Source organism: Heloderma suspectum, chromosome 1 (assembly GCF_057233095.1).
Source record: "Heloderma suspectum isolate Gila_16-S chromosome 1, 16-S_ref, whole genome shotgun sequence".
NCBI classification, from domain to species: domain Eukaryota; kingdom Metazoa; phylum Chordata; class Lepidosauria; order Squamata; family Helodermatidae; genus Heloderma; species Heloderma suspectum.
In genome coordinates this window covers 104,116,565-104,144,215 of record NC_139458.1, presented here as the reverse complement: position 1 = coordinate 104,144,215, position 27,651 = coordinate 104,116,565, and the positions used below count along the sequence as shown (strand labels likewise).

Sequence of the window (27,651 nt, the reverse complement as noted above, 5' to 3'; positions counted from 1 at the left end):
TATGTCTGGCACTACAGAAACGGGAAAGATGAAGCAATTGGCAGAACAGAGTAAATAGCTTGGGGGCTGTGTTTGCCTTGGGACTCAGGAGCTGGGGAGGTGTCTTTAGATTGTCTAAAGGCACAATTCTGTGTATGTTTAGACAGAAAAAAAAACTTTTTCTGTCTAAACATGCATAGGATTGCACCCTAAAGGGCATTTATTTAGGACAGGATGTAGCTCCCTAAAGACAAAACCATAAAAGATGCTTAGGGCACAATCCTATGCATAGTTAGGCAGAGTTGTAGGACTTTTTCTGTCTGAACATACATAGGATTGCACCTTTAGCCATCTTTTAAATATTTTCTTCATATAAGTAGTAAAAACTTATTTTTTAAAAAAGGCAACTGAGACTCTTAAGATTCCAAACAGACATACTGGTTTACAATCATCCTTATGTATTTGTTCTCAGTGAAGAATGCATTTTTAAATGAAATCTAAATCCCCTTTTTAAGATAGTATAAATTAAAGCAAAATTGAATCAGGAAATTCAGGATTCATTAGGCAAGTACAGTCTGGAAAGATATCAAATTTGGAAGCGCTAATTGCTTTTTGGCATTTTGAAGAACAAATAAAATGTCATACTGGTCATAGCGCTATGTAGTGCATCCATATTTTGTGCTTCTGCCACCAGCAGCTAGACGGCCATAGGATATCATGTTATCTGGGAACCGACCTTGGAGCCCATGCGCTGAGGTCGGTTCCCGGAGAACCGACCTCCCCGCACTTCCGTGCTGCCTCCAAGGCAGCGTGGAACAGCCCCATCCTCTGTACTCACAAGAGGAGCATGGAGCGGCTGAAAAGGGGTGTGGCTGGGGGCATTCCAGGGCGGGGAGGGTGGAAATGCCTGTACGACACATCCTATGTGTCATACAGCACCCTTCTTCCCCGCTCTGTCCTCCTGTGGCTACACAGCCGGAATCAGCTGTCTAGCCGAAAATGCAGGGCAGGAGAGGTGCAGAGGGAACGATACCCTCCGTGCTTGTCCTGCCCTGCTTTGGATAGGTGGTCGCCTCAAAGTTTGGAGGTGGCCACCTATCTAGATAGGATTGCGCCCTAAGACCGTAGTCCTATACCAACTTATCTGGGAGTACATCCCATTGAACTCAGTGGGACTTGAATCTGAACAGACATAGGATTGCACTGTAAGTGATGGGAATAGAGTATCCTGTAGTGTAAATGTAAGAAAAGCCACACCAGATTTTTCATTTAATTAATTTCATTTATTACATTTCTGTACTGCCCAACAACCTAAGCTCTTTGGGTTGTTTACAAAGATTAAAAACCTTAAAAATACATTATACATAGTATAAACACCCATTTACATACAAACATATAAACAGACATCACAAACACATACACGCATACCTAAACAATTTTTTTAAAAAATCAGTAAGAAAAATCCGGAACCCAATTAAAACCTCATCATATGCTGCCAAATGCTTGAGAGAAAAGCTACAGCAGAATGGCCAAAAGAGGTAAAGAGACATTTTTCGAAAAAAAGAAAACCTAATTTGTGAATAAAAAGTTGATCTGTGCTCTGTGAATCAGAGAAGGCCACAGAACAAAATTCATGTGTGTGTACCATAGGAAGTCTGATGCCTTTTTTCATACTGTTATTAACTGCTGGGTGTATCTAATTTTGTTAGGCTAGTAACCCAGCATGGTTGGTTGATGCTTCATCAGTGGGAGGTAGATCAGATCTTGATAGCTGGAGCAGGGCTGGCCCAGGACATTTTGCTGCCCGAGATGGACAAGACGGCCCCCCGCCATGTACAACAGCTGAGAGGACTGATATTAGAATCTTATTTCAACCCTGGTGACCAGGCAGAATCCTCCTGAGAGCAGCAGGGCAGGGTGTACGGCAGCCCACATAACCCACACAGCTCTGTCCTCCAGCACCTCACCACTGCTCCCCACTCCCCAGAACTTGCTGCCTGAGGCAGGGATGGGCAACCTGCAGGCCACATGTGGACTCCGCTGTCTCCCAGTGCAGCCCTGCACTCACCTGCTCCAGGAGGATACCATGGTCGATAGTCTCAAAAGCTGCTGAGAGGTCCAAGAGAACCAGCAGGGTTGCACTCCCCCCGCCCCCGGCTCTCTCTAGGCAAAGGAAATCCCACAGGGCAACTAAGGCAGTTCCTGTCCCAAAACCAGGCCTAAAGCCAGATTGAAATGGATCTAGAAAATCAACTTAATCCAAGAATGCCTGGAGTTGATCAGCAACTATGCACTCAAGCACCTTGCCCAAGAAGGGAATGTTGGCAACTGACCTATAGTTGTCTTCTACTTCTGGGTCCAGGTTAAGTTTCTTCAGGAGTGATCTGATTACTGCCTCTTTTATGGAAGCTGGTTACCACCACCCCCTCCCATAAAAAGGAATTTACAACCTCATGGACCAAACCAGCCATACTCTACTTATTAGATGTAAGAAACCAAAATGGGCAAGGGCTGAACATATGAATGGTTGGTGAAACTCATCCAAGCACCTCTCTGCATCATTGTGCCTCAACAACTGAAACTCATCCAAGACAATTGGATCAAACAGTGCTCTGGATACCTCTGTTAATGGAACCACACTAATAGAGGAGTCCAAATAGTGGTTGCCCCTGTAGTTCTAAAAGGATGTAGACATGTTGGGAAGGATTCAGTGGAGATGTAGAATGCACCAAAAGCATTCTGAAGGAACTGGGTTTGTTGAAGCTGAGAAAATACAATGTACACATGCGAGAAGTGGGTTGTGTTAATTTTCAAACACTGAAAGACAACAGGTACGGCTGGTTCCATCTGCTGTCATTTTTAAGACAGTTTAAAAACATGTGTGTTTCCTTTGGCTTTTAATTGAAAGGGTTTTTTAAATTATATGCGTTGCTTTTGTTACCATTTTATTCCTAAATTTGTTCAATATTAAGTTATGGTTTTATGAATGTGTTATATTGATTCAGAATGGTGTATTTTCTACTGTGAGTTGCCTTGGGAAGCCTGTACTCTTGAAAAGCGGCTAAAAAGGTATAAAATAAATAGTTCACTCTATCCAAAAAGAACAGGACTAGAAGCAAAAAACTGCACGTGCGTGTACACATACATAGCAGGGTGGGAGCCCATTCCCAGTGCTTCTATCCCATGCACCTGAATAGTGGCACCGATTGCACAGATCTCCTGCCCCGCCCTGCCCACCGCCACAGGCGGGTAGTGAAGGCTTGTGGTTGTGGTATTCACACTTCCTGGGATAGCATCATGGCCAAGCAGCTCCTGCACATCAGCATCTATGTATGAGAAGGGAGAAAGATTAGCCATTAGGAAGGACTTTGTAAGAACATTTCAGCATTAGACCAATGTATCTCAACAGTATGGAATTTCCCTTCTGGGACGTTTTCTAGGAAAGGTAGAATCCAGAAGCAATGACTCAGGTTTAAGTTATCCTGCTTCAGTATGAAAATGGAGGGACATTGGCTCAGGTTATCCACTGGCAGCCTTTCAGTTCTACGATTCTACAAATAAGAAGTTAACAAATTGCAGTTGAAAGAGAAAGTTAATTGGCACCATTCAAACTCTCTTGGAACCTTCAGTAAGGAATAAGCAAGTTATTCTGTGTCAGTATTATCATACTAGTCTAATTTATCATATCAATCACGTTTTTTCCTGTGCACAGAAGGGAGAAAAGCATCATAATGACATCAATTCCAACAGCTGAAGCACAAAAAGGTCCTTCCATATGCCCACTGTGCACTCCCACACTTGCCAGAAGTGAATGTGAAAATGCTTTAAATGAGCTTGCACCAGTCAATCTCTGTGTAAAATTAATCAAGAGAAACATTCTGTGACATATAGCAAAATGCTGGGTTCTTCTTACATGCAAATCAATTGGCGCATGAGATTAATCATAAGGCATTCTCTGTGATGCACACCAGTGTAGAAATCTGCTGGGTGACGTGAGGCCAGGTGTCCTCATAAACATATGCACAACGAATCACAGAACCCATCCCAAAGCATGCACAAAATGGTAGCCTCTACCAAAGGGGTGTCAACAATTCATCTTTGAGAGAGCACAACCAAATGCTGAAACTTATTCTAGGTTCTGCCAACAGATAAGGTTGTAAACAAAAACTGAGGCCAAATTCTCACAACCAAGAGTTTTAAATGTCCTGTGATATGGTGCTTTTTTCAGTGGCTGCACTAGTTTTGAGAACTGTCTTCGACATGGATAAAAATCTTCAAATAATGGGTTGAATCAGGATGAAATGGAGTTCTGACTTGGGTATATGTTGAACCACTGACAAGTTTATTTAAAAAGTAAAAGTCCTATCAACATACCAAAGATAATTATGAAAAAATTACCCTTTCTTATGTTCAGTTTTATTGTTCAAAACTGTAGGTCATCGCAATATAACAGAGATGAAATACCCAGAATATTACAAAAGTAAAAATAGACAAATAAAACATAAATCAAAGAAAGTGACTACTAAGTCTAAACTAACAAACTAAAATTAATGATAAATTTCCATAATACTTTTATAAAGGTGTCTGTTGACCAAACCAAAAATAAAACATATGAGGCTAAAATTTAAAATTTTAAACAAATTTTTCCAGTACACCTTTTTCATCTGCCTTATTAAAGCTGGCATGGACTTGCCATTAGTAAAACGGTGACTCTTCTCAAAATATTTATCTCCGTATTGTAAAATAAGAAGTCTATCTTCTAGCAAACTGACTAGCTGGTTCCAATTTTTAGCAAGTCAAGAAGATTTACAAAAAAATATACCGTAAGACTTTGGCATGAAGGGCTACCTAAACCCTGCTTGTCTCTTTGAAACTTTGATATACCAAAGACTCCAGTTCTTCAAGGCTGAGCCAGCATGTTTCAGCTGGCAGGAAGTCTGGAGCTGCGTGTGGTGCTTCCCTCACCTTGCAGCATTGGTATGCAAAGAAGGCTCTATGACTATCTCATCCAGTAGCCAAAATTTTCCCCCTGAATAGGGGAAGGTTTCATTCTGGCAAACATGAGTATAATGCCAACATTTTTATTTTTAAAAGGATTATTTATTTATTTATTAAATTTACTAGTTGCCTTTGGGCTCTGAAAAGGGCCCCAAGGTGGCATACAAGTTAAACATAAAACAATAGAACAACCAAACAAAAATTAAACCAGTAAAGGGGGGTGGGGAGAGCATCTTTAAAAATAGAGCAAAACATTACACTTGAAGGGCATAATACTATGCATGTTTAGACAGAAAAAAGTCCTACCACTCCCAACATTCTTCAACCAGCATGAGAGGAGGTCCTTCAGATATTCTGGCCACAAACCATTTAGGGCTTTATAGGCAAGCGCCAGCACTTTGAATTATGCCCAGAAACAGATTGGAAGCCAGCACAGTTAACTGGTGTAATATGGTCAGCAAAGCATGCACCAGAAAGCAATTTGGTTGCCATGTTTTGTATCAGATGCAGTTTCCAAATGCTCTTCAAGGGCAGTCCCATGTAGAGTGCACTGCAATAGTCTAAATAGGAAGTGATTAAGGCATGGATCACTGCGGCAAGATCCACCTTCTCTAGGAAACGCTGCAACTGGTGCATCAGCCAAAGCTGGGCAGAGGCACTCCTGGCCACAGTGCCACCTGATCCTGGTCGAGGAGTACCCCCAAGCTGCAAACCTGACTTCTATGTACATTCTTTTACCTATGTTCCGTTGGGCGGTATGGGAGATTCCCCCTACCAAGGATGCGGTGTGGAATCCGTAACGTTTTTGGAGGCACAGGATGGAACTTTTGGGAGAAATTAAACGTCATTCAGTCTTGTAAAAATTGGGACAGACAGACAGATGTATATATGATTAAACAAGACTGTTTTGTAAGAGACTGGTAGCAGTTACTGCTTTTTTAAGGATTCCTTTGCTGTGAGTCCCTCTGGAGACCCTGTCTTAGAAAGCTTGGTTTAGAGTACATTTTTTAAAAAGCAGATTGAGAAGAGATAGGTGGTTACACCAGTAGAAATCCAGCTATTTGAGTGTTTGCAGTTGCATGTCCAAACAGAATCCATTCTGAATTCAGCACAAGATGGCAGAGGAACACATCTGCCCTGTTATTGACTGATACAAAGGAAAGTCAGAATGCTGAAGTGCTCATGAGAATAAACACCTTAGAGATCAGAGCCCTCCATCTATCCTATGCCCTGCTGGGAAGAACTAGGCCAGGGAGGCGGAGGTGATTTCTGCTCCCGCTCCCTGTGAAAAACAACACCACCACACAGCTGGATGGGCCTCTGAGCCTATCTGGCTCACTTACAGGTGGTGGGAGCCGATGCAGCTCTTTCAAAGGAAGCTAGGAGGGGGAGGCAGACAGGAACTGCTGTTATCCCCCTCCTGAAGTTGTAAGAGTGTCTATGGGAATCTGAAATATCCTATGGTCCCTGGAATGTTGTCTTAATCATGAAATAGTTGTAGATGGTACTGTAAAGTAAGCTGTGGGAAAGTACTTCAGCTCTGAGGGTTTGTGGACCACATTCAAGGACTTGCGTTTTCTGATCTATATTGCCAGCTGATTGTGTATGTCTGTCTGAGCATCAGCTGTAGGTTCCTGAACATGACATTTACCATTACCAAAGCAGACTGGTAGTTAGTTTATGCAGCACCAAAACCTGCAAACATCTGGATTATATTACAGCAACATTTTATAGCGCTTTCAGCCCCTGCATTTTCTGACTAAAAACGTGTTTGTGATTTGACTTTGTTCGCTGACATAAATCCCTCAACTTCTGAATGTCTCATTGAACTGCACAGAGCAGAATCTTTCATCACACAGTGGAGGGAGTGACAACCCTAAAATGAATCCCAGAAGCAGAGCATCCCTCTGTGCATAAGGACTAGTAGTGGGCATCTTGGCCATGTCATTTATTAAGCTGAAGCATTTGCTTTAAAAGCAGAGTTCAAACACTTTGGGATGAAATTAACAACACATAAGTACAATGCCCTGCAGGCAAACCCGACTCCACACCCATGTCTGCTAAAAAAACAAAAGAACACCAATGGCATGCAATGGGTTTGTCCTGTTTGCACCCCACGCTTTGATCGCTTTCACAACACAGAATGGACTCGCCCCACACTTAGATTAAATTGATGACAGATGAAGCACGCACAAAAGAGCACATCACGCATGCAGCCAGCAGCACACAAGGACGGGCCGTATGTGCTGAGGACATAGGCATTATGTGCATCAGGAAGGGATTGAGCCAGGATCGGCAGAAGGCATCCCTTGCATGGATGGTAGATGTGTAGCTCATCCTATGTATGTTTACTCAGAAGTAAGCCTCGCTGCGTTCAATGTGACTTATTCCCTACCAAGTATCAGAGGTTTTCAAAACTCTGGTGGGCTTGGTTTACTGTTGTTTGCAGGGGGGAGGGGGAGACTGTAGGAGGTTATACTGTGAGCCAGTTGGAACTGGATTGTGTACAGGGGCTCATCTGTCCACCATACTGAGAACTGGGACATCTGTGATACAGAACTGTGGGATACTATGACTACACAGAACACTAGTCTCCTTGTATGGAGAAAAATAGGAAATGTCTCCTTTACATACATGTAAAAACCACCATGTTTGTCACCTTTTTTTTTTTCATGGACAGAGGCACCATACCTCTAACAGCAAAGTAACAGGCAAGACTGAACTTGTGAAGCTTTGGTCAGCATGGAAACAAAGTGACAGGGAAATCTTTGCCCCTTTCATGTTTTCTGATACGCACTTGTGCTAGGCATAGTGCCTGTTGGTGGGAAAATGCTGCTAACCCTAAAACCACAGAAGTCACTTGATCGTGAATAATGCCTACAGAAATGGCAGATACTGTTTGCATTTCTTCATGTCAGCACAAAGCTGAGTATGTGGCAACTGAGTAGGATTATCATCCTAAAAGAGACTTCAGGGTGGCAGGTTAATTCAGTTTTCTAATAATCTCATATCCCCTGTTGTCAGTGTAACACTGAAAAGCGGAACACAAATGAGTAGCGCAATCCTCTGCATATCTATTCAGAATTAGCCCCCACTGAATTCAATGTGTGTAGGACTGCAGCCTGTCGGTTAATACAAGCTGTTACAGGAGAGGAAGGAAACCAGAAGCCAGGTTATAGCAGCATGCTCTAAGAGAATTGCCACAATTGGACATCGGAATAAAGCTTTATTAAAGAGGATGGATAAGCAAACTTTGGCAAATGGCAGAATTCACTAAATTAAGTTAGATTAACAGATGGAGGACAGCAGAAACCAGGATTGGAGGTAGAGTGGAGGCCTTTCATTGATTACTGGAAAGGCAACAATACTATTGTTTTTCTATAAAATGAATGTAGAGTTGTTTCATCTTTTCCCAGTTAACACAGCTTATTTGCCAATCTACCTTGTATTTTGTAGGGCTGTGCAAGGGCCCCCCATCTGACTCAGAAGCCGTTTCATGGCTTTATAGGTGGGTGCGATTCGGCTCGGGCTGATTCGGGGAGCCCCTGACCCAACCCCGAAATGGGATTCGGATGCTGAACCCTGCTTTGGGTCCCCCTGACACCCCCGTGCAAACCCCCAGCTCCTTACCTTGCCGCCTCCACCACTGCCGCCTTCTCACTGCCATCTTTCTGCTTTCACCACCGCCACCGCCTTCACCACTGCCTTCTCCTCTGCCACTGTCATCGTTGTCGCCAGGTCCTGAGGCCTGGATGCACGCCAACTCTTATTGCAGGGAGTCACCATTTTTAAAATGGTGACTCCCTACAATAAAGTCGGTGCACGTCCAGGCCTCAGAGCCTGGCAGCGGTGACAATGACAGCGGTGGAGGCGGCGATAATGGTGGTGGAGGATGAGATGGCGGTGGTGATGACGGAGGGGTAGGCGGCAGAGGAAGAGAAGGTGGCGGCGATGACATTGGAGCCAGAGGAGGTGGGCGGCTCACATAAGGACCTGAAGGTGCTGGCGTGGCTGGGCCAGGGGTGCCAAAGCTCCGAAGCGCACCGAGCGCTTCGGAGAGCCCTTGACCCACTCTGGGTTGCTTCGTGCCCTTTCTGCTTCACCTCGGAAGGGGCTCAAAGTGACCCGAAGCAGCCTGCTTCGACTTGGGGTTTGGACGTTGGGCCGAAGTGGTGCACAGCCCTAGTGTTTTGTATATATTTAGGTAGTTGAAAATATTCATGATATTTACATTAGCATTGTTAGTATGCAAGACTGAGTAATAAAATTATTTTATTAGCATGCAAAGGATATAGCCCTGTGTCATGTGATGTGTCATCTGACCTATGATCTCCCTGTGTAGGTTTTATACACTGGTGGTGGCGTACTGTGATTGGGTGCCGATTTATACCACATCCATAGCTCAAATGTTCCACTGCAGGCGTGGCAGGACGAGATGGTGGAGTAGCTTTTCTGAATTTCTTTCTCTCCTCACACTGAATTCAATGAAACAACATGTAGTTACACTAGCCCTTGACCTTGTGTAACTTTACATCTTTGAAGTGGGCATGTCCATGGAATGGAGATGATCTGGATGCAGCAGATGTACTCTCCACTGAAAACATGCCCATGCTACACCCCCTTTTTGGCCCCTTCATAGGCAGATAGCCTGTTGCAGAGTGGATCTTCTGGATGAGTACGCAGCTGGCAGGTGGAAGGAGATTCATGGGGGCGGGGAGAGAAGAATGGGAGGAGGGCACAGGGAGAGAAGCCTGGCAAAAGGTTTCCACCAGTTTTTTGGGGGGGCTCTACCTCATTTTAACCCCTGCCCCCCAGCCAGCAGATGTTTCAGTCAGGATTATACAGTTACTCAGAATCAAGATTATGTCTATTTTACAGATGAAGCTAGCACACAATGGCTTGTCCAGGACTACCAAATGAGTAGAATCTGAACTCGCATTATCCACGCCTATCCAATTCGCTATACCCTAGGCCAGACTTCTCCAATGGGGTGCCCTCCAGATGTGTTAAGACGGCAACATCCATCACCCCTCACCATCGGCTACGCGGGCTAGGCTTGATGGGAGTTGGCAGTCCATCCTCATCCACAGGGCCACCTGTTCTCTACGCCTGCAGGAGCAAAATATCTTTCCGAAACATGTCAGGAGCCTATTAATTCCCCCCCCCCCCCCCGGCGCTTCAGAACATTTTAGGAACATAGGAAGCCGCCTTATCCTGCGTCAGACCGTTGGTCCATCTAGCGCAGTACTGCCGACGCTGACTGGCAGCGTCTCTCCAGGGTTTCAGGCAGGAATGTTTCCTGCCCTACCTGAAGATGCACGGGATTGAACCCGGGCCCCTCTGCATGCAACCCACATGCTTTGTCGCTGAGCCACGGGCCCTCCCCTCTGTTTTTTGCCGCAAGTGATGCCTTCCCCTCTCCCCGGCTCTTTCTCTTCAAAAACATCCTGAGGGCCACAACTTGCCCACCTCGGCCCTATCCCTGCCCCCACCGACGCTACTGCTTCGAGGAAACGGGGTCCGGCCCACGAAACCTCGTCCTCTCTGCGCTGCAAAAAGGAGGCTCTCAGGCGGCTGCCTCTGCGCCGTCCCAACCAACGGCTGCTCCGGGTCGACGCGTGCAGAGCGGACCGAGCCGGTCGCATCCTACCCGCACTGACTTGAGAGCAAGCCCCGGGGGACTTAGCGCGACTTACTTCCGAGCGCACGCACGGAGGACTAGACTGCTGCGCGGGGAGGCCGCACACGCCGCACAGCCAGCCCGGGGAAAGAAGGGAGCGCGCGAAGCCGCCCTGGGCCGGTGGAGGAGGAAAAAGAAGCCGGCGCCGCGCTCCTCCGGCTTCCCCTTCTCGCGTCCTTTCAGCGGCGCCGTCTCCGCGAGGCGTCACTTCCCGGAGAGCAGCTGAGAGAAGGAGGAGGCGGACGAGAAGATGGCGGCGCTGGGGGAGCCTGTGCGGCTGGAGAGAGGTGAAAGCAAAGGGAGGCGAGGAGGGCGCAGGCGGGCCTCGGGCGGAGGGGCGAGTGTGCGCCGCAACGGCTTGGAGCGCGCCGCATGCATGCATGCATGCCTATGTCGTGTAGAAAGAGCGAAAGTTCCGCCCCAGAGTGCCCGCCCGGCAGCCGGCTAGGTCTTGAGCCTGGGGCTGTCGGCGAAGCCTCGTGGCTGAAGGGAGGGAGCACCTGCCGCTTCCGCCACCAGCCCCTCATCCTCCGAGCGGGCTTCCCTATATAAGCTGCGTGCCCCCCTCCTCCAGAGGCCCTCACTATCCTACCTCGCTTTCCCTTGTGGCGTTTTACTTGTCGGCTTCCTCCCCCCCCCCCGCCCCACAGCTGTCAAAATAAATACCACTTGCATTTCTTTGCTTTGCTAGAGGCGGGGGGACGTTTGTGCAGGAGGAAGCTCAAGAGACGTGTTTCTAAGCGTTGTGGGATACGATGGGAGGGGGGAGAGGAGGAAGAAGATCGTATTTTTTAATTAAAAACAATAACCCTACAGTTACAATATAACCCTTGTGAAAGTCTTGGGAAGTTCAGCTTGGTTACAATTCCTATGGGCTCAAATATTGGGTTTAAAGCTGTAGAGCTTTAGAGCAAAGTGCTTAGGCCTCTCTAATAAATGCCATGTGAGCTACTACACAGATGAGTAAGTAGGCCTTAGTTAGAGGAGGAGTGGGGAAATCTAACAAGAGCCTAGATGCATCTAGCCCTGTGATGCAAAAAAAAAAAAAAAAAAACATTCTCAAATTCCTAGTCACCAGCATCAAATTCTTAGCAGGTTGAGACTTTTTATAAAGGTATTGTATGTAGCTCATGAACATACAAGTGGAACCTGCAAGAGATGCCAGGGCTTGAACGTATGATCTGCTACATTTCTGCTAACTTTTTATTTAAGTGTTGAGACAATGGATGCATTTTCAGATTCATGGCCTGTGTTTTACAGGATTTAACTTTTGACTGCTGAGTTACGTTAAGTAGCAATGCTGATACTAGTGAGATTTTTTTTTTTTTTTTGATCCCTGGGAGCTTGGGTGGCCAAGTAGCTAGTGTTCAACTTTCAGCTGGTAGGTGTGGGTTCTAATGTCTATTTGCTTATGAATTTGCTAGGTTGGCAGGCCAGTATAACTTTACCTTGCTGTCCCCCCACTCCTTACTCCTCTAGAAAAAGAAAATCCCACCTCCCATGATTATTGTAGATCCAAATAAGATAATGCTTGTAAAATACTAAAACTCTGAACAAGTTGATGAGCTAAACATCATGAAACCAATAAGTGCATTCACTGGTGAATTTTCAAAATAATTTCTTTTCCTCACTTCAGAGATACTGCTGCTTTCAAATAAAGGTTGCATCAGCTTTGATTATGACATGGTTCTTTCATGTGTCCTTCTGTTTCCATTTCCTAAAACCTATATCATTGTAGCTCATATTGAACAACGTACAAACATAACTCCAACCCCAAATTCCTATGCTCAGAACAAGAAAATATAAAATTTAGAGAGAATCAGGCATGCACCTTTAAGCTGGAGGAAGTGCGCCTGTTTGTAGTCCAAGCATTGTATAGTGTAACAACATAGAATGCAGTTTTTAGAAGCTATTTACAGGCTTCTGGGAACCCTAAGAGCATATGCTAGTTATCAACAAATAAAATCACTAAGAATTTAAAAAAAAAATCAGTATTGGTCTTGAAGGTAGGTTTGAAGCCAAGGCATAGTACTGTCTGCCTAGAAGGAGAATAGCTCCAGTTATTGCTGAAGTAATAATAGTTGTATGTTTCAAAGAAGCTGGTCAACAGTGCAGTTAAGCTAAAGTACTTGGATTTAAGACTACTTAATTCAGCTGAAGTCACTGGTAGAAAATTGGCTTAAATTCAAGGTGTTAACAAAACACTGCTGTGTATTTGGCTGTCCAGTAAAAGCAGGCATTAAAGTGAACCACTGAGTAAGGAATAGGCAAAGGTATTGAATGGTCCTGCTTTAACCTTAAGGGAGTGAGGGTTTTTTTTTAAATAATTCCTCAGTTAGCAAGGCTATCCTAATTCATAGTTTGGAAAATATATGCTGATTCGGCCTGGCCTGTTTTTGGTTGTTACACTTCCATTCTTCCTTAAAGGAGTTCTGTACATGGTTCTTCGCCACTTTTACTCTTGCAACAACCCTGTGAGGTAGGTTAAGCTAAGAGAGTGATTGGCCTGAGGACATACTGTGAGCTTCATGGCTGAGTGCCATTTTAGATCTTCCTTTTACCTCTGGGACTCTGAATTCCACAAATAAGAAATTTGCATTGAGGGAGAAGCTGTCTAAATAAAAACCTCCATCAAGGATTTGTTCCATTTCTCTTGGTGCCTTCTCTCCACCCCCCCACCCTGTACATTACAGCAGTGCTTTTCCCAGTGGGTTAGCTATGCTAGATGGGTTTCCATAGCAAGCACTCATTTTAGCATGATCCTCTCCACATCGTTATTCCATCACTTATCTATGTGTGAAAACAAACTTGGACAAAATAACTCGGTTACATGCGGAAAGGCAATATTTTATCTTATCTTTTTTAACTTTTGAAATGTGTTTTCCAGGGAGAGAGAGAGTTCTAATTCTTTAGAAGTGAAACTATGGCAATGTTTTGACTTCATTCTAAACAGTTGTATTGTTAAAACACTGTAGCAACAAATGCTTATCTCCAAGAGCTGGAATTTAATGTAATATAAGTGTGCATTATATAGCAGTTTACTAACTGTGAAAGTGAATCTTACTAAGCAGGTGACAAATGCAAAATCCATTATATCACCTTCTTCAGCTTTAAAAGAAACTATTTGCAGTTCCAGTACAAAAACATTAAAGAATGGTTATTATTCATTCTTGCCTGCTTTTTATTTAGAATGTAAATATCAAAGAATTCAAATAGCCTACTTTCAAAGAATCATAGGTGCAAAGGATAATGGTGTTTGGAAGACAGAATAATTGCTACTTTTGAAGTGAGGGCAAAAGATTGTAATACATTGTATCTTAATTGCTTTTGCATTAAGCCTATCAAGAAATGCATGTCTTGGTGGGCTAGTCTGAGTCTTAGTTTTCATAGGAGTAATGTTTCAAGTTCCTGAGAAATTCCCTGTAGTTTACAAGGTAAGAGTTCTGATAATGAAAGAACAAATAGCTGATTAAGATCTGGTGTGTGTTAAGCTGTGGCAAAGCATGAGATTTAGTAGCACCAATTACTGGCCCCTTTTATTGGTTATGGAATGAGGTCAGCCACTCAGGCTGTGTATCTTCAGCTTTAATGCTGCAACCTGCAGGAGGTTTCTGGCTTGGCCCACATGACCTAGAGGGGAAGGACTATTTTAACTTACTTCATTCAAGCTCATGTCAAAGAAGTGGTGGGCAGCTGCTGTTTAGCCTTTAAAGTCCTTCTGTGAAGTATCAAGTCCCAGAAGCATCTCTTCCTTTATATACATGTGGCTCCCAATAAAGCTGTGTAGCATCACAAGCTCCATCTGAAGACACAATGGGGATGTGCACAGTCCCCGAAGCAATTCTGCTAATATTATTGAAACCCTTTTACTTTCTTTGATCTGCCAGAATAAGAACATCCAAATTCATGTCAAACTTTTGCTTTAGGCAGAATTAAGTGGCAACTCTTAAGTTGACTGCTGACATATTGCACCTAGGGATTCTCAAAAGTAGAAGGAAAACTTACATGTGAGCCAATTTTCAAGTCCTGATGGTATTCTCCCATGAAAGCATTTTGTTCATGATGGGGACATTCTGGTGTAATAGCCTAGCAGTCATTATAGTGACTTATTGTAGCCCTCATATTTATACTGGACAATGTTTTATCATTTGCTGTTCAGTCACTCAAGGCAAATCAAACAATATTTGCAATAGTATGATGTTTGGACTCAGCTTCTGGCTCCGTCCTTTGTCATATGAGGCCTCTTGTGTTTTTATTTCTAATCTTCAAAGACTACGCTTTGGGAAATATTATTTTTCCTCAGTTGTTGTTTTGATGGGTAAATGATTTCCATGCACAGTGGTGAAACATCTGGCAATTTCTTGAAATTAATTTTATGTCAGATCTTGGCTGTGGACATGGCAGAAGAAAACACAGAGCTCTGTTAACATTAAAATCCTTTTGCCAACCCATTTTCTATCCATAGGACCATTCCAAGCTCTGGAAGATGAGAGCCGTGGCAAATCCCGGCATATACCATAGTAGTCCTTTGAATGAAGGTATTCACAAACTGAATACTAGTTGTGAAACTAGTACCGCTAGTACTGTGTAAAATACTAACTGTGTGCTTAGGATTGGCATCATGTTTTTACCATGAAGTACAGCTTAATGCATAGCTAGGTGTTTGAATGAGTACTTGATTGTAGTAGGAGACACTTGATTTAATAAAGAAAATGTTAGTCTTTGCTCCATGGAAGCCGCTAAAATAACTCCTGCCACAGTGAATAGAATTGGAGATTTATGCTGCTTTGTTGGGATGGTATGTGTACCTGGCAGTGATGGAAGTTTGTAAAACAGGACAAATAGAATTCTATCTGTTAACTGTGTTCCACTGTTGGAGCTCTGCTGTTACACCTATTATTTTTGAACAAAGGTTGTAGTTGTTAGCTTCTTTTGTCAGTAACTTATTGTATAAGGGCAGACGTCTGACTCACAGTGCCCCAGTGATGATCTGAAACTCAGAGGGGGAGAGTACCAATCCACATGGACTCTTGCAGAGTTTGTGGTCTCTGTTCAAATCAAAAGTGTTATCCATCTCTGTCTTTTGAACTATCTTAACTTCATAATTCATGTAAAAAAAATTCCTTATGGTCTCTCCCTGCCCCCCTTCAGACAAGAGGTCTCAAGTGTTTTGTTCTTATAGAGGGTGCTCTAGCCTGTTAACATATTTACCCTAGGGCAGCTTTTTTTTTTTTTTTTCCAAATTTGCTTCCTTGGAGAACACTTTGCACAGACTTCTCTGCTGTGGAACCCCTGTGTATTGCTTGTAGAAACTACTGGGATGTATTATAATACAGGGGTAGACCACCTGGTACCCTCCAATTGTTTTGGGGAAAACTTTCCTAAATCGTGACCATTGGCCATAGTGGCTGGGGCTGATAGGAGTTATAGTCCCAAATATTAGGCAATGACTACACTGCCTACCCCTATTCTAAGGCATACACAATCCATGTAACGCATGTACATCTAAGCATGTGAACACTGAGCACGGCACAGAACACAGCATTTATGTTTCTGTGTTGGGGTAGTATTCTCTCCTGCATGTGCATGTTAATGGGAAAGAATAGCAGTGGGAGTCAAGTCTGACTTTCAGAAAAGTTTGCTACTGAAAGATCCGTAATAAGGAATCCCCAATAGGCTTGTACTGCAAGGAACCCTAGGTTTCCCTGGAATTCAAGAGTTGATAAATCAGTATGCTGTCCTTGGGATATTGTTGAGAAGTTTCTTTGGCTGATGCTCATTAGTCACAAAACAAATGGTGAGAAGCTAAATTGGTACAAGATCTGTAACTCTTTTTTCCACCAAAACACTGTAACTGGTGTTTTGCACCAGAAACTTAGGAGCGCTTTAAATGTTATCCCAGCTGTGTAACATTAAATGTTATCCCAGCTGTGTGGGAACCCCCTTCCAAGAGCGACTCCCACACAGTTGAGGTGTGTAGGTCTTTCCACCTGAATCATTACCTCAGCTCTGTGGTCAGGAGCAGTGTAACTAGCCCCTGCCTATGTAATTGGGGCATTTTAAATATTATCTAAGCCACGTGGGAGCTGCTTTTCCAACACTGAAGGGGCCTGATAATGTACTGTAGGTTTCACTCTCCTTACCTTTTGCCATTTGGCTTGCCCATTTGTTTTATGAGAAGCAAAAAGGTTAGTAAAGCTCTTTGAAAGCACAGAAAGATTTAAAACTAGATGCTGGACTGAACAATGGACACTGATAAATGTTGCAAAAAGGTTGCTGGTTCTCATGATGTCATCCTCAACCAATGAAGAGTACACTGTTTCTGCAGTACAGTCCTATGCATTGTGTGGAAGTAAGTGCCACTGTGTTCAGTGGGGCTTACTCCCAGGTAATTGTGCACCCTTAGGCTTACAAATCATAAGCATTATCATTTTTGAGATGTACTCCTTACATAATAATGAATAGAATAATGGGTTAGGGAGGTCTAGTGTGAGACATGGTGGAAACTGTGAGCGCTGGATAAAGAACTGGTAGGTAGATATATCCACATCCTGGAGGGGAGACAACAAGAAAACAATTGATCCCACAGATCTGAAATGGGAGGGACTGAAGGTAATCTACAAGGAGAGGGTCTGAATGTAATTCCATTTCTAGTGTTGAAAAACTTAAAACATTCTTGGCTGCCATGTCAATAAATTAATAGTATGCTCTTAGTAAAAGTTAGCTCATATTATTTCCCTTCGTATTTTTCTCCAGACATCTGTCGGGCTATTGAGTTGCTAGAAAAGTTGCAAAGGAGTGGAGAGGTACCCCCACAAAAACTACAGGCTTTGCAAAGGGTCCTTCAAAGTGAGTTCTGTAATGCAGTGAGGGAGGTAAGTTTTATTTCCAAATGCGTATGGTCAATGTGACAAGGCATGTTCTCTGAGTCAAAATTTTAATAGCATGTTTGTTATATTTATCTTAAGCAGAGAGAAAGCCAGCAGCTGTAGAAGTTAAGTGTTTGTTAGGATTCAGATATAGTCAATCCAAAGTTTGTTTGGAAATGTTCTTATGGCTCAGTTTAGCCATCCCTGCCCAATCAACCATGTATCTGAATGGTTTTGTTTTCCAAAGGTATATGAGCATGTATATGAGACTGTGGACATCAGCAGCAGCCCAGAAGTGAGAGCTAATGCTACAGCCAAGGTAAGAAACCTGGTAGCTTGTAGTAACAACAGGAAGGGTTAAAAAATTAAAACACATCTGACAGTCCCAATCTGGTGAGTAGTGGCTTCAACAGAGAAGTGTTGCTGCCCTTGAGGGGCTCATCTATATGTGGGTGGAACATAATGGGTAGGTCACAATGCTGCTTGTAGTGGGTGTTGCAATCAATGTGAAACAAATAATTTAAGGTATTAGGGCACAATTCTATGCATGTTTAGACAGAAAAAAAGTCCTACAATTCCCAGCAGGCCTCAGCCCACATTGCTGGCTGGAGAGATGCTGGGAATTGTAGGACTTTTTTTCTGTCTAAACATGCATAGGATTGTGCCCTTAGAGACTTAAGAGGGACCAGGTAAGAATACAAGAAGGTCTCCTGACCAAAGACAAATCTCCTGTAATGCATCCTCCTTTTAGTTACTTTTTTCTATTTAATGCACTAAAGTAGTTAATCTTCCTAATACACTCACATAGAGGTACTGTATGTTTATTGACTACCTTCCTACCCATATGCATGGAACGCTAAAACATTGTTGCTGCCCACATCAGTGCATTGGATTAGTGCTTACTGTTCCCACAATGCAAAAATGTTAGCCCAGATGCTGACAGTTTGCTCTATGTGGGAGTGTCTTTCCTTAGATGATTCTGATGATTTTGAAAAGGTACAGGGTGAGGTATACTGCTTCTGCTTGGAGTATTCTGTTGTGTACTGTGAGTCCCATTTGAGGCTGCTTATGAAACATTTTGTACTTGATTTCAGTGCCCAAGTTAAAAAATACATGGAGTCTCTTTGAAGAATGGTGTGTATGTGTGTGCGCGCACGCACGTGTTAACTATAGACTTTTCTCAATAAAATAAAAATACAGATTGCTCCCATTTGTGCATATATAAGAAAATACATTTATAACTGAAATAATGCACCTGCTTGATTAGTTTGTTCTGTTTGATATTTTAAATCATTGTACAAATCACCTAAAAAGCAGTGCTGAGATTGAGAATAATCTGAAGTATAACTGAAGGGTCTTTAGCCTAAATGTGTCTGTCTTAGCAAAACACTTTGACATACTTGCACTAGGTTAGACAACCTGGAAGACTCCAAACATTATGAACTATTGAAAAGAATATGGGGATTTCCATGTTTTACAGGCCACTGTTGCTGCCTTTGCTGCCAGTGAAGGTCATTCCCATCCCAGAGTCGTTGAGCTACCAAAAACAGAAGAAGGGCTTGGATTCAACATCATGGGCGGCAAAGAGCAAAATTCTCCAATCTATATATCCCGAATTATCCCAGGTGGTATTGCTGATAGACACGGGGGATTGAAGCGTGGAGACCAGCTTCTTTCTGTAAACGGAGTGGTAGGGATGGAATTTAACTTCCACTTGTAGTAGCTACTTGTGAACGCTTGAGGGCATTGAGGGGTTACTGCTTGGTCTTATGTGTACTTTGCAATATGAAAAGTGGGGTTTCCATTCTCCATTTACAAATGCTAATTAAGATTAAGGAATTATTATAAAGTGTACTTTAGATTTGCATTTGTAAATTTATTAGTACCAAGACAAGCTTGCTATTTCATAAGAAAACATTCTGAATCAATAAGGCAGGTGGTTACATACTCTGAGGAGAATTAGATCATGGATTTGTTAGAAAAATGTGCAGATTCTGATCAATGGGCTTAATCCAGACCGTCATGCTTAGAGTAGACCCAATTAAATCAGTGGGACAAGTTAGTCATGACTAAAAGTCCTATTAATGTCAGTGGATCTACTCTAATCAGGGCTAACTGTGGCTCCAACCCAGTGATATTTTAAATGATATATAACTTAATTGAAGGTGCTGAAATTGTTCACTTCCCTAAAATATTTTTCTCACTTTCTATGCTTATGGCCTATTGTTATATCTTGACCTAACTTACCTTATAGGATTGCTATAAGGACAAAATGTGATGACCTTATGTATGCTACCCTAAGCTTGTTGGAGTCTAGGGAAGATAGAAATATGATATTAAATAAGTAGTCAAGACTGAAGGTATAGTGAGGGATTGCTGAAGGTTTGGAGAGGTATTGCAGGTTAGGGATGCTTGAGGAATTGGATCTTTGTGAATCTTGATATGAATCTGATCATAATCTAGATATGACCTGAACTAACCTGACTAGAACAGGAGCAGGCAACTTCCAGGGTCTGGAAAGCCACATTGTCCTCTCTGGACCCCACTGGGGGCCACAATCCTGCCCCACCGCTGCTGAAATTTGGCAGTGCAGCAGAAAAAAAGCTTTGGAATAGCCCCCCCCCCCATTTTAAAGGGGGAAAATTGTGCTTTGCCACTGAAATTCATCAGCAGAACATGGCAGTAGCAAAAAGGGGATGTTTTGCTTCCCTGGTTTGCTGCTTAATTTTGTCTGCAGCCACTACCAAATTTTGGCTGCAAACCACAACTTTCCCCCTTCAAAACAGAGGACTATATTGAAGCTTTCTTCCCTTCCAATGTTGCTGTGGTCTCCCACCACTAAAATTTGGCAGCACAAGGAAGGCCAGAGGGACTGCATTTCATTTATTATATTTCTATACTGCCCCATAGCTGAAGCTTTCTGGGCTGTTCAAAAAGCATATGCAGCCTGTGTGTTGCCCACCCCTAGCCTAGACTAATGTCCGTGTGGGAACATAGTTATCTCCCAGCTTTCAAACTTCCTGTTACAATTCTTTGCTTGATGTATCAAAATGCATTTTGAAATGGGTATTTCGAGAGAGAGTATGTTTAGAAATGCATATTTAAATATTTATATGTAAGCTGTCGTGGATTTTTTTTAAAAAAATTATAGATAAATATGAGAATGGAATGGATTTGAATGAGCACATGCAAAAGTGACACAGATTGGAAATAGACTGATTTGCCCATCTCTAGTTGTGCATTCTTGACTGCTCTGAGCCAGGTTACCTCTGAATACAGAGCTGAAGCAGTTCTTCCCAGACAATACTACTTTACATGCATCTCTACTTCAGAGTGATCTGTTCAGGCTGATCAAATTAGCACCTCATATTTAGTTTCAACTGACCAGCCTTCACACAACCTTGCAGTTGCTGGGTGGGGAAGTCTTTCCATTTCCAGGTTCATCCACCTGTGCTGGTAACTCCTCTGTTGTGGATGCTAGTTTTGCCAGGCAAGCTGGCTGTGTACTGATGAATCAAGGAAACCATTAAATGAAATGGGGAGGCAGACTCGCTGTCCATGGGCTGGAAGGGACCTTAATGTGGTAGGGATGGACTCTAGTATTCCATACGGACATAGGCTTACATAGAGGCAAAGGGGATACAAGAGTTCCAGAGGAAACAACCACGGCAGAAAGTAGCAAGGGAAGGAACAATAAGTAGCTTGCAGCTGATTAGCTCTTTGTGAATAATATCCATTAGCAAGCTCAGTAAAGCTACTTGCTCCATAAGGAATTAACACAGTTCAGGAGGACTGGGGAAGATGATGCATTGTTGGGGCAGAGCTTCATGCCCTCACTTCAAATCTGGATGTAATTATGGAATTAATCTACCAATTGAAGGGTAGTCATGGATATCAGTTACATTTGTGCCTGGCCCTTTCTCCCTGGAGCTCTGGGCAGCATATTTCTGGGCTCCCATCACAGCAAGTCTATCAATGGCTGTTAGTCACAATAGCTATCTATTACCCCCAGTATTGGAGGCAATATGCCTATACACACCAGTTGCTGGGGAATATGACCAGGAGGGTGCTATTACACTTATGTCCTACTTGTGGGCAGCTGCTTGGCCACTGTGTAAACAAAATGCTGGACTATATAGGCCTTTGATCTAATCCAGCATGGGTCTTCTAAACTTTTAAGTAGGTTAGGCTGCAAGATGGTGCCTGGCCCAGCATCATCTGTATGTCACAGTCCCAAAGTCTATACGCCACAGTTTGTAAATAGCTTTAGTTGCGCAAGGAGGCAGGTCTCTTAACTGTGAGGTTAGACATTTTGAACTGGGACCCACCTGTAAAAGTAACCCTGAAAGCTGTATTTCTAGACCTACTTTCCCCTCTGTGGCAGAAAACATACAAGAAAATCACATCAGTAGTTAATTGAACAAATTTATATTTTATATTTCATTTTATTGTATTATTTGAACAGAATTTTAAGCATGACATACAAGGAAGGAGCAAGTGAGCAAGCCTGTATCTTAAAGGGAACAGTAATGGGGGGGGGGGGTAGAAACATAGCCTTTTATTATGTGACCTACACTCCTACATATCGGAGCCCACAGTTTGATGAACACTGTCTTAAGTGAAACCTAGAGTAACTGCAGTTTTGTCCTAATTATGTGCTTAATTTTGAAAGCCATTAATTACTTGCAAAATATAATGTCTGATAATGCAAACCAAAAATCTGGTTGTTCCATGTGTTTGGCAACTTCTCAAGCATAATCTCTAATCCTTAAAAACTGCCATGAAGTTACTTGTAAGTCTTATTAACAAAAAAGTGTTTTAATATTCAGAGTGTCTTTTGATATTTACTAATGGAATGGTTAATTTTTTGTATTTCTTTCAGAGTGTTGAAGGGGAACACCATGAAAAAGCAGTAGAATTGCTTAAAGCAGCTCAAGGGAAAGTTAAGCTGGTTGTCCGGTACACACCCAAAGTCCTGGAAGAGATGGAGTCACGATTTGAAAAAATGAGATCAGCAAAACGCAGGCAACAGAATTAATATTGTACATATAATTTAAAGAGAAGCATGTCCTTTGCTTGTCTGCTTTATCCATGGAAACATAATCTTGTAGTTAAAAAGATGTTAATTTTGTTAATAAGTCCTTTACAAAATCTCTCCTGAACATCCTGATGCTTCCTCAGAAGAAAAGTTTATGTGGGCATTTGTAACTACGTGGTTTTACAGATCCTTCTTTAAAATTTAGACCTGTAATCATCAAAACAAATTTGTAAAGTCTTTTTAAATACACTTTAATAAGCTATTTTCAGCATTTGTAACATCTGTTTTTCTAGTAATTTTTCCATTTGACATTATTTAGAACTGGAGATCTTTATTTTGGGTACAGATATAAAGCAAGTCTTATTCTTCTTGACACTAAAGTATGTCATCTACATACAGGCAGTCATAATTGTATGATTAAGTACAATTTGTACTTTTGAAGATCAAGTTTCTATGCATGTTCTAGATCATAACTTTATATTATCTTGGACACTTTCTTACCTCTTTTGTGAATAATTTGTAACAGGCAGTCTCTTATTTAATGTTTCAGTGACTGGCATCTAAAAATCTAGCAGCAATCATTCCTATAATTTATATACTTTTGTACTAATCTCTGAACATTTGGAGAAATTGCAAAGCTGTGTATTTATATTTCGTAAGGTAAAACTTGCATGTAGTGCAGAAAAAATGTATATGTACTGCTGACTTTCTCTTCTATTGTAATTTACTTCTTACCTGTGTCTATTTGTACTATTTATGGTGGATAAGTCATCAGTGACCATAGTCATGATAGCTATATACTGCCTCCAGTAATGAGAGTAATACCTCTCAATACCAATTGCTGGGGAACACAAGTGAGAAAGTTGTATTGTACTCATGTCCTGGTTGTAGGCTTTCTGTAGGCATCCAGTTGGCTGCTGTGGGAACAGAATGATGGACAGATTGGCCTGATTCAGCATAGCTCTTAAATTTCCAGAAGTAATTGATGTGGCCCACACAAGGTACACTTGTGGGTGACTTGTTATTCCTTGCCAGAGCATGAAAGTTCTGTGAATATGCTCTTAAGTTTTTCAATGCCACTATGAAAATAGCAAACAGTTTTCAGGCATTCTTTTGTAAAAGTGCTAAGGGAGCAAAAACACTGATCTCTTTAAGAAAATTAGGCATTCCTAGCTCGGGCAAATCTGTTGGGATAGTTTCAGCCCGAAGTAGATAGATTTCTGATACATGGCACATAGCTTTCCCTCTGGGCAACTTTCCCACTCCTCTAAAGAGTCTGCAACCTAGGTCTAAAGCCAGTGCAGTCGCTTCAGATGGTGTACATTGAGAGAAAGCAGGTATATGAGTGAGGTGCTTGGGAAAATGCCACCTCTAGAACAAAACCCCTTTCTGGTTTGTGGGACCCAAGGTAGATCTGTGAGGAATTCTGTTGGTGGGCAAGCTGCCAAAATTGTAGTGTTATGGGTGGTGCTTTTCATCTGCCACCTTAAGAATTTATGTTGATTCCTAGAGGCTGCCCTAATCTTGTGAATTGTCCAGAGGGCACAGACTCGTAAGAACTCATGGATGGAACTATCTCGAGCTGTGTAGTCCCCTCACTGCATGGCTAGCAGGTGCTCTGCCTCAAAACCACAGGGCTCTAATGCATCTGAATTTGTCTTCACTCTTGAAGCCAGCACTGCCAAGTCGAAACAAATTGCTTGTAGTACCTAGAATCACAATTTGCAGCTGGGCCCTCAATTATAGAATCTTACCATTTGGGGCTTTAGAACAGGGCTAGGGAATGTTTGGCCCTACAGACGTGTTGGGCTATAATTTCCATCATCCCTGACCATTGGCCATGCTGGCTATGGCTTATGAGAATTGGAGTCCAAGAACATCTGGAATGTCTGACATTCCCTACCCATTTTAGATAGTCAGTTAGCAGCTAATGAGTTTCTATCTCGTGAGTGTTGGTACTAATGTAGTTACTAACATGTCAGCAAGTTTGTTGGACTTGAGTTTGCTGGACAAAGCAGATTGAAATCTGGATATGAATTTCCAGAAGAGTGGGTGGTGGTGGTGGTGGAGTAGGGTCGTGTATGTTCCATATTGAGCTATGTTACAGAAGTTCTTATTGCTGCTCATGTCATAATCCAGGGTTAAGCATTCCAACTTTATTTAAACAGAGAGCTACTTAGAACTTTCTTTTAGAGAAAGCTTTATAGTTTAATCATGGAGGCTTTTCAACTGCTTATAACTGTTCAGAAAAATGACACAAAGGGTTGGCCTGCAATTCTCAAGTTAGATTTTGGAGACTGTTTTGCTAGTACCTCATCCAGAGAAAGTAGTTTCAACAATGGAAAATGAAGCCTGTAGACTAATTTTAACCATGTTTATCAGAAATAAGTAGCTTGAGTTTCATTGGGATTTATTTCTGAGTAAGTGTTGCTTAGGATTGCAGCCTTAGGGCTACATCCAGTGTCATGCAAATGGACTTTCGCTCACACATCAAGATTGCCTCCTCTTCACCCTGTGTACCCCCAAAATCTGCTCTGGAGAGCCCCATAGCCCTCCAGAGCAGATTTGGGGACACGAGGGGGGATGCAGCAGGGAGAGGGAATCCATTATGCTGGCACAGGGACAACCTTGATACAGTCCCTTATCTTAACCAGTTGTCGGTATTTTACCTTCTCTTCACCACCTTGTTTTTAGCATTGCTTTGATTGTGGTTTTAAGTGCAATGTTGACCTCTTCTGCCCTAGCAATATCCCAGTCATAATGTATGTGTTTGTTCTGATTTCCCCAGAATCCTTGTGTCAGTTACACAATAGATGTGTGGAGCCCTGCTTTTTCTGATTTCTCCACTGATCTGCCTCTTTCTCCTCCTTTACTCCCTGCCTGAGATTAAAAATTGTCAGTGTTTCCACCTCGTTAAAGAAATAATAAGAGGTTTATTTTGAAATTTGAGAATCGCTGGCCTAGTCTACCTAGTGTTAGCCTGATTATCCACTGGATGTCAGTGTTCAGCGATAAATGTATTCAGGTCAATATGAGTAAGTGTCTTGTAACACCTCTGAAGGACTAGAACTACATACGATCAAATTTAACTCTAGTGCCAATTTAAATCAAGAGAGCACATTATGCTTCTCTGGATGACAATGTTTAAAAAAAGAAGAAAAATCTAGTAGGGTTTGTACAAGCATAAATCCTTTCTGCGCATTTAGCTGTTTTGAGCCTGTCATAACAGAATGTTAGTTACTGAAACCCAGCAACTCTATGAATTTCTTTTTCTTTTTAGTCATTTTAGATGGGACTAAGCACTGAATTACATGGTTTAAGTATGTAGCCTGCTGCAGAAGGCTATCAGTAGAATCATGTTGCTGAACCATATATATTTTTATGGAACAATATTTAAAGTATTGAGACCAAAAGAAGTAGTTGGGCCAATCATGAAGTATTTTATTTTAATTGTATAATGCTAGATTTGTGCTGGAGCTTTCTATATTAAAGAGAAGAATAGAATCAAGTAAAGACTATTATAAAATGTGTTCATCTGATGTTACTGGATATAGAAATGTGTTTTATTACTCTTCAGAAGAGTTAGTTTTGGGTAGCCAGGGCTGATGTAGAAGAGCGCTTTATAGTGTAATATTATGCATATTTACTTGGAAATAAACTATTTTCATTGGGGATTCCTCCCAGATAAGTATGCATAGGATTGCAACCTGAGAGTAAGCCACATTCAACTCCATGGGGCTTACGCCTGAGTAAACATGTACAGGATTGTAATGTTTAGGGATTTTCAGTATGAAGTTGCTTTTGGATTCAGTAGGCGTATTGTTCCAAAACATACTGGATTTTTTTTTTTTAAATGGCCTCCTGTCTTGCTAAATAGTCAAAAGCAGTGTATAAAGAGGATTGTGAGGGCGAGGGGGGTGGGGGTGAGGGAGTTAAAGCCATCTTATGTCCCAAAGTTGGATCACTAGAAACTGTGAAAGAGTTTGTGTCTACTTAAATTCAGTCTTTTTTTCTTAGTTGCTGCAGTCTATAAATATTCATAAATGGGATTCTGAGGCTAGGTTGAAAGTCAGTTTTTAAAGTAAAGTTAAATTTAGATTCGTTGGAGAATCAAGGAAAAACATATGGAATACTACTGAACAGGTGCAGTGACTAGTGTATTGTGTGTGCACTTATGCAATAATTTAATAACCAGCACAGATTAAAGATAAACAATACTGTGTGTGTAGTCTTTATGTATTTAATTGCTGCTTCAGGGCCCTGTGGTGTTTTTTTTTTTGGCAACATGAAAATAAAGAATTGAAATTTTATATTTCTTGGTGTGCAAGTGCTCTGCATCTCATTATTTAGTATTTCACAAATAAAGGGTTGTTCTTCTCCTTACAACAAACCTTTACTGGAGTATACTTATTTGGCAAATGTTAGAATTGAACATAGATACTATTCCTATAGCCTTCCCTCACAAAATACAGGTTCAGGTTCAGAATTGGTGTGTTTGGTAAAACTCAAATTGGGTTGGTAATAAATCCATGATTTGTTCTGCAGTTTTATTTTAGGCAGATGAGAAACTTAGAAAAAACCTGGCTGCTTGCTTCTGAGGCCATATAGTGCTTCTGTACTAGTAATGGCATGATTAGTAGCCATTTTCATGTCATATTTATTATGCTTAAAGGTGAAAGAACCAAATGCTGCTACCAAGATAGCAGCAGTAGCATTGTGCCCCCTCCTGCCACTACAAAGGATGGCCCATTAGCAGTGCCGTCCTATCCCTACTTACCTGGGAATAAGCCTCATTAAACTCAACGGGACTTATTTCCAAGTAGAGATGTATAGAGCACTGTAAATAGAATTTGTGGAAACATACATAGCCCCTTTCATGTGTTACATGCAGGGGCAAACAGTGCACACCCCAATGTTGTACAAATGGGGGAAAACTGCATGTTGACGTCTGTACATGAAGACTTCCCCACCACAGATAACCATGCAAACGTGGGGCTGGCAGGACCTTTGCGATATCAAGGACATGGCTAAGGCATGACCCCACTGCTTCTTTGAACACAGGTTGCCCCTTCCCATGTTTAATGTGT

General features: G+C 42.2%; 2 protein-coding genes across 4 annotated transcripts; one reads left to right on the top strand and one right to left on the bottom strand.

Moving 5' to 3' along the window:
- Positions 1-1,246: 1,246 nt before the first annotated feature.
- Positions 1,247-11,039, bottom strand: LOC146357641 (uncharacterized). Its single transcript, XM_084850020.1, has 3 exons — positions 10,447-11,039; positions 10,013-10,086; positions 1,247-3,305 (listed from the first exon to the last, which is right to left on the bottom strand). Exons 1-3 carry the CDS (start codon positions 11,037-11,039, stop codon positions 3,070-3,072), a joined length of 903 nt encoding a protein of 300 aa, XP_084706146.1. The 3' UTR covers positions 1,247-3,069.
- LIN7C (lin-7 cell polarity scaffold C) lies at positions 10,882-26,874 on the top strand. Of its 3 annotated transcripts, XM_084852738.1 has the most exons (6): positions 10,882-10,944; positions 15,123-15,195; positions 17,414-17,532; positions 17,774-17,845; positions 19,007-19,216; positions 22,409-26,874. In XM_084852738.1, the coding sequence occupies exons 2-6, from the start codon at positions 15,144-15,146 to the stop codon at positions 22,562-22,564; spliced, it is 609 nt and encodes a 202-aa protein (XP_084708864.1). In that variant the 5' UTR covers positions 10,882-10,944; positions 15,123-15,143; the 3' UTR covers positions 22,565-26,874. The 3 variants fall into 3 exon arrangements, with proteins under 3 accessions (XP_084708864.1, XP_084708873.1, XP_084708857.1); XM_084852747.1 differs by lacking the exon at positions 15,123-15,195; XM_084852731.1 differs by lacking the exons at positions 10,882-10,944; positions 15,123-15,195 and having other exon boundaries at positions 17,294-17,532.
- The last annotated feature ends 777 nt before the right edge of the window (positions 26,875-27,651 follow it).

Coding starts and splice junctions, on each gene's coding strand:
- LIN7C (XM_084852738.1), top strand. CDS start 15,144: ATGAGAGCCGTGGCAAATCCCGGCATATACCATAGTAGTCCTTTGAAT. Junction 17,533..17,773: donor TCTGTAATGCAGTGAGGGAG/GTAAGTTTTATT, acceptor TGTTTTCCAAAG/GTATATGAGCATGTATATGA. Junction 19,217..22,408: donor TTCTTTCTGTAAACGGAGTG/GTAGGGATGGAA, acceptor TATTTCTTTCAG/AGTGTTGAAGGGGAACACCA.
- LOC146357641 (XM_084850020.1), bottom strand. CDS start 11,039: ATGCATGCATGCGGCGCGCTCCAAGCCGTTGCGGCGCACACTCGCCCC. Junction 10,087..10,446: donor GGGGCAGGGATAGGGCCGAG/GTGGGCAAGTTG, acceptor TTGCTCCTGCAG/GCGTAGAGAACAGGTGGCCC. Junction 3,306..10,012: donor CCTAGCCCGCGTAGCCGATG/GTGAGGGGTGAT, acceptor TCTCATACATAG/ATGCTGATGTGCAGGAGCTG.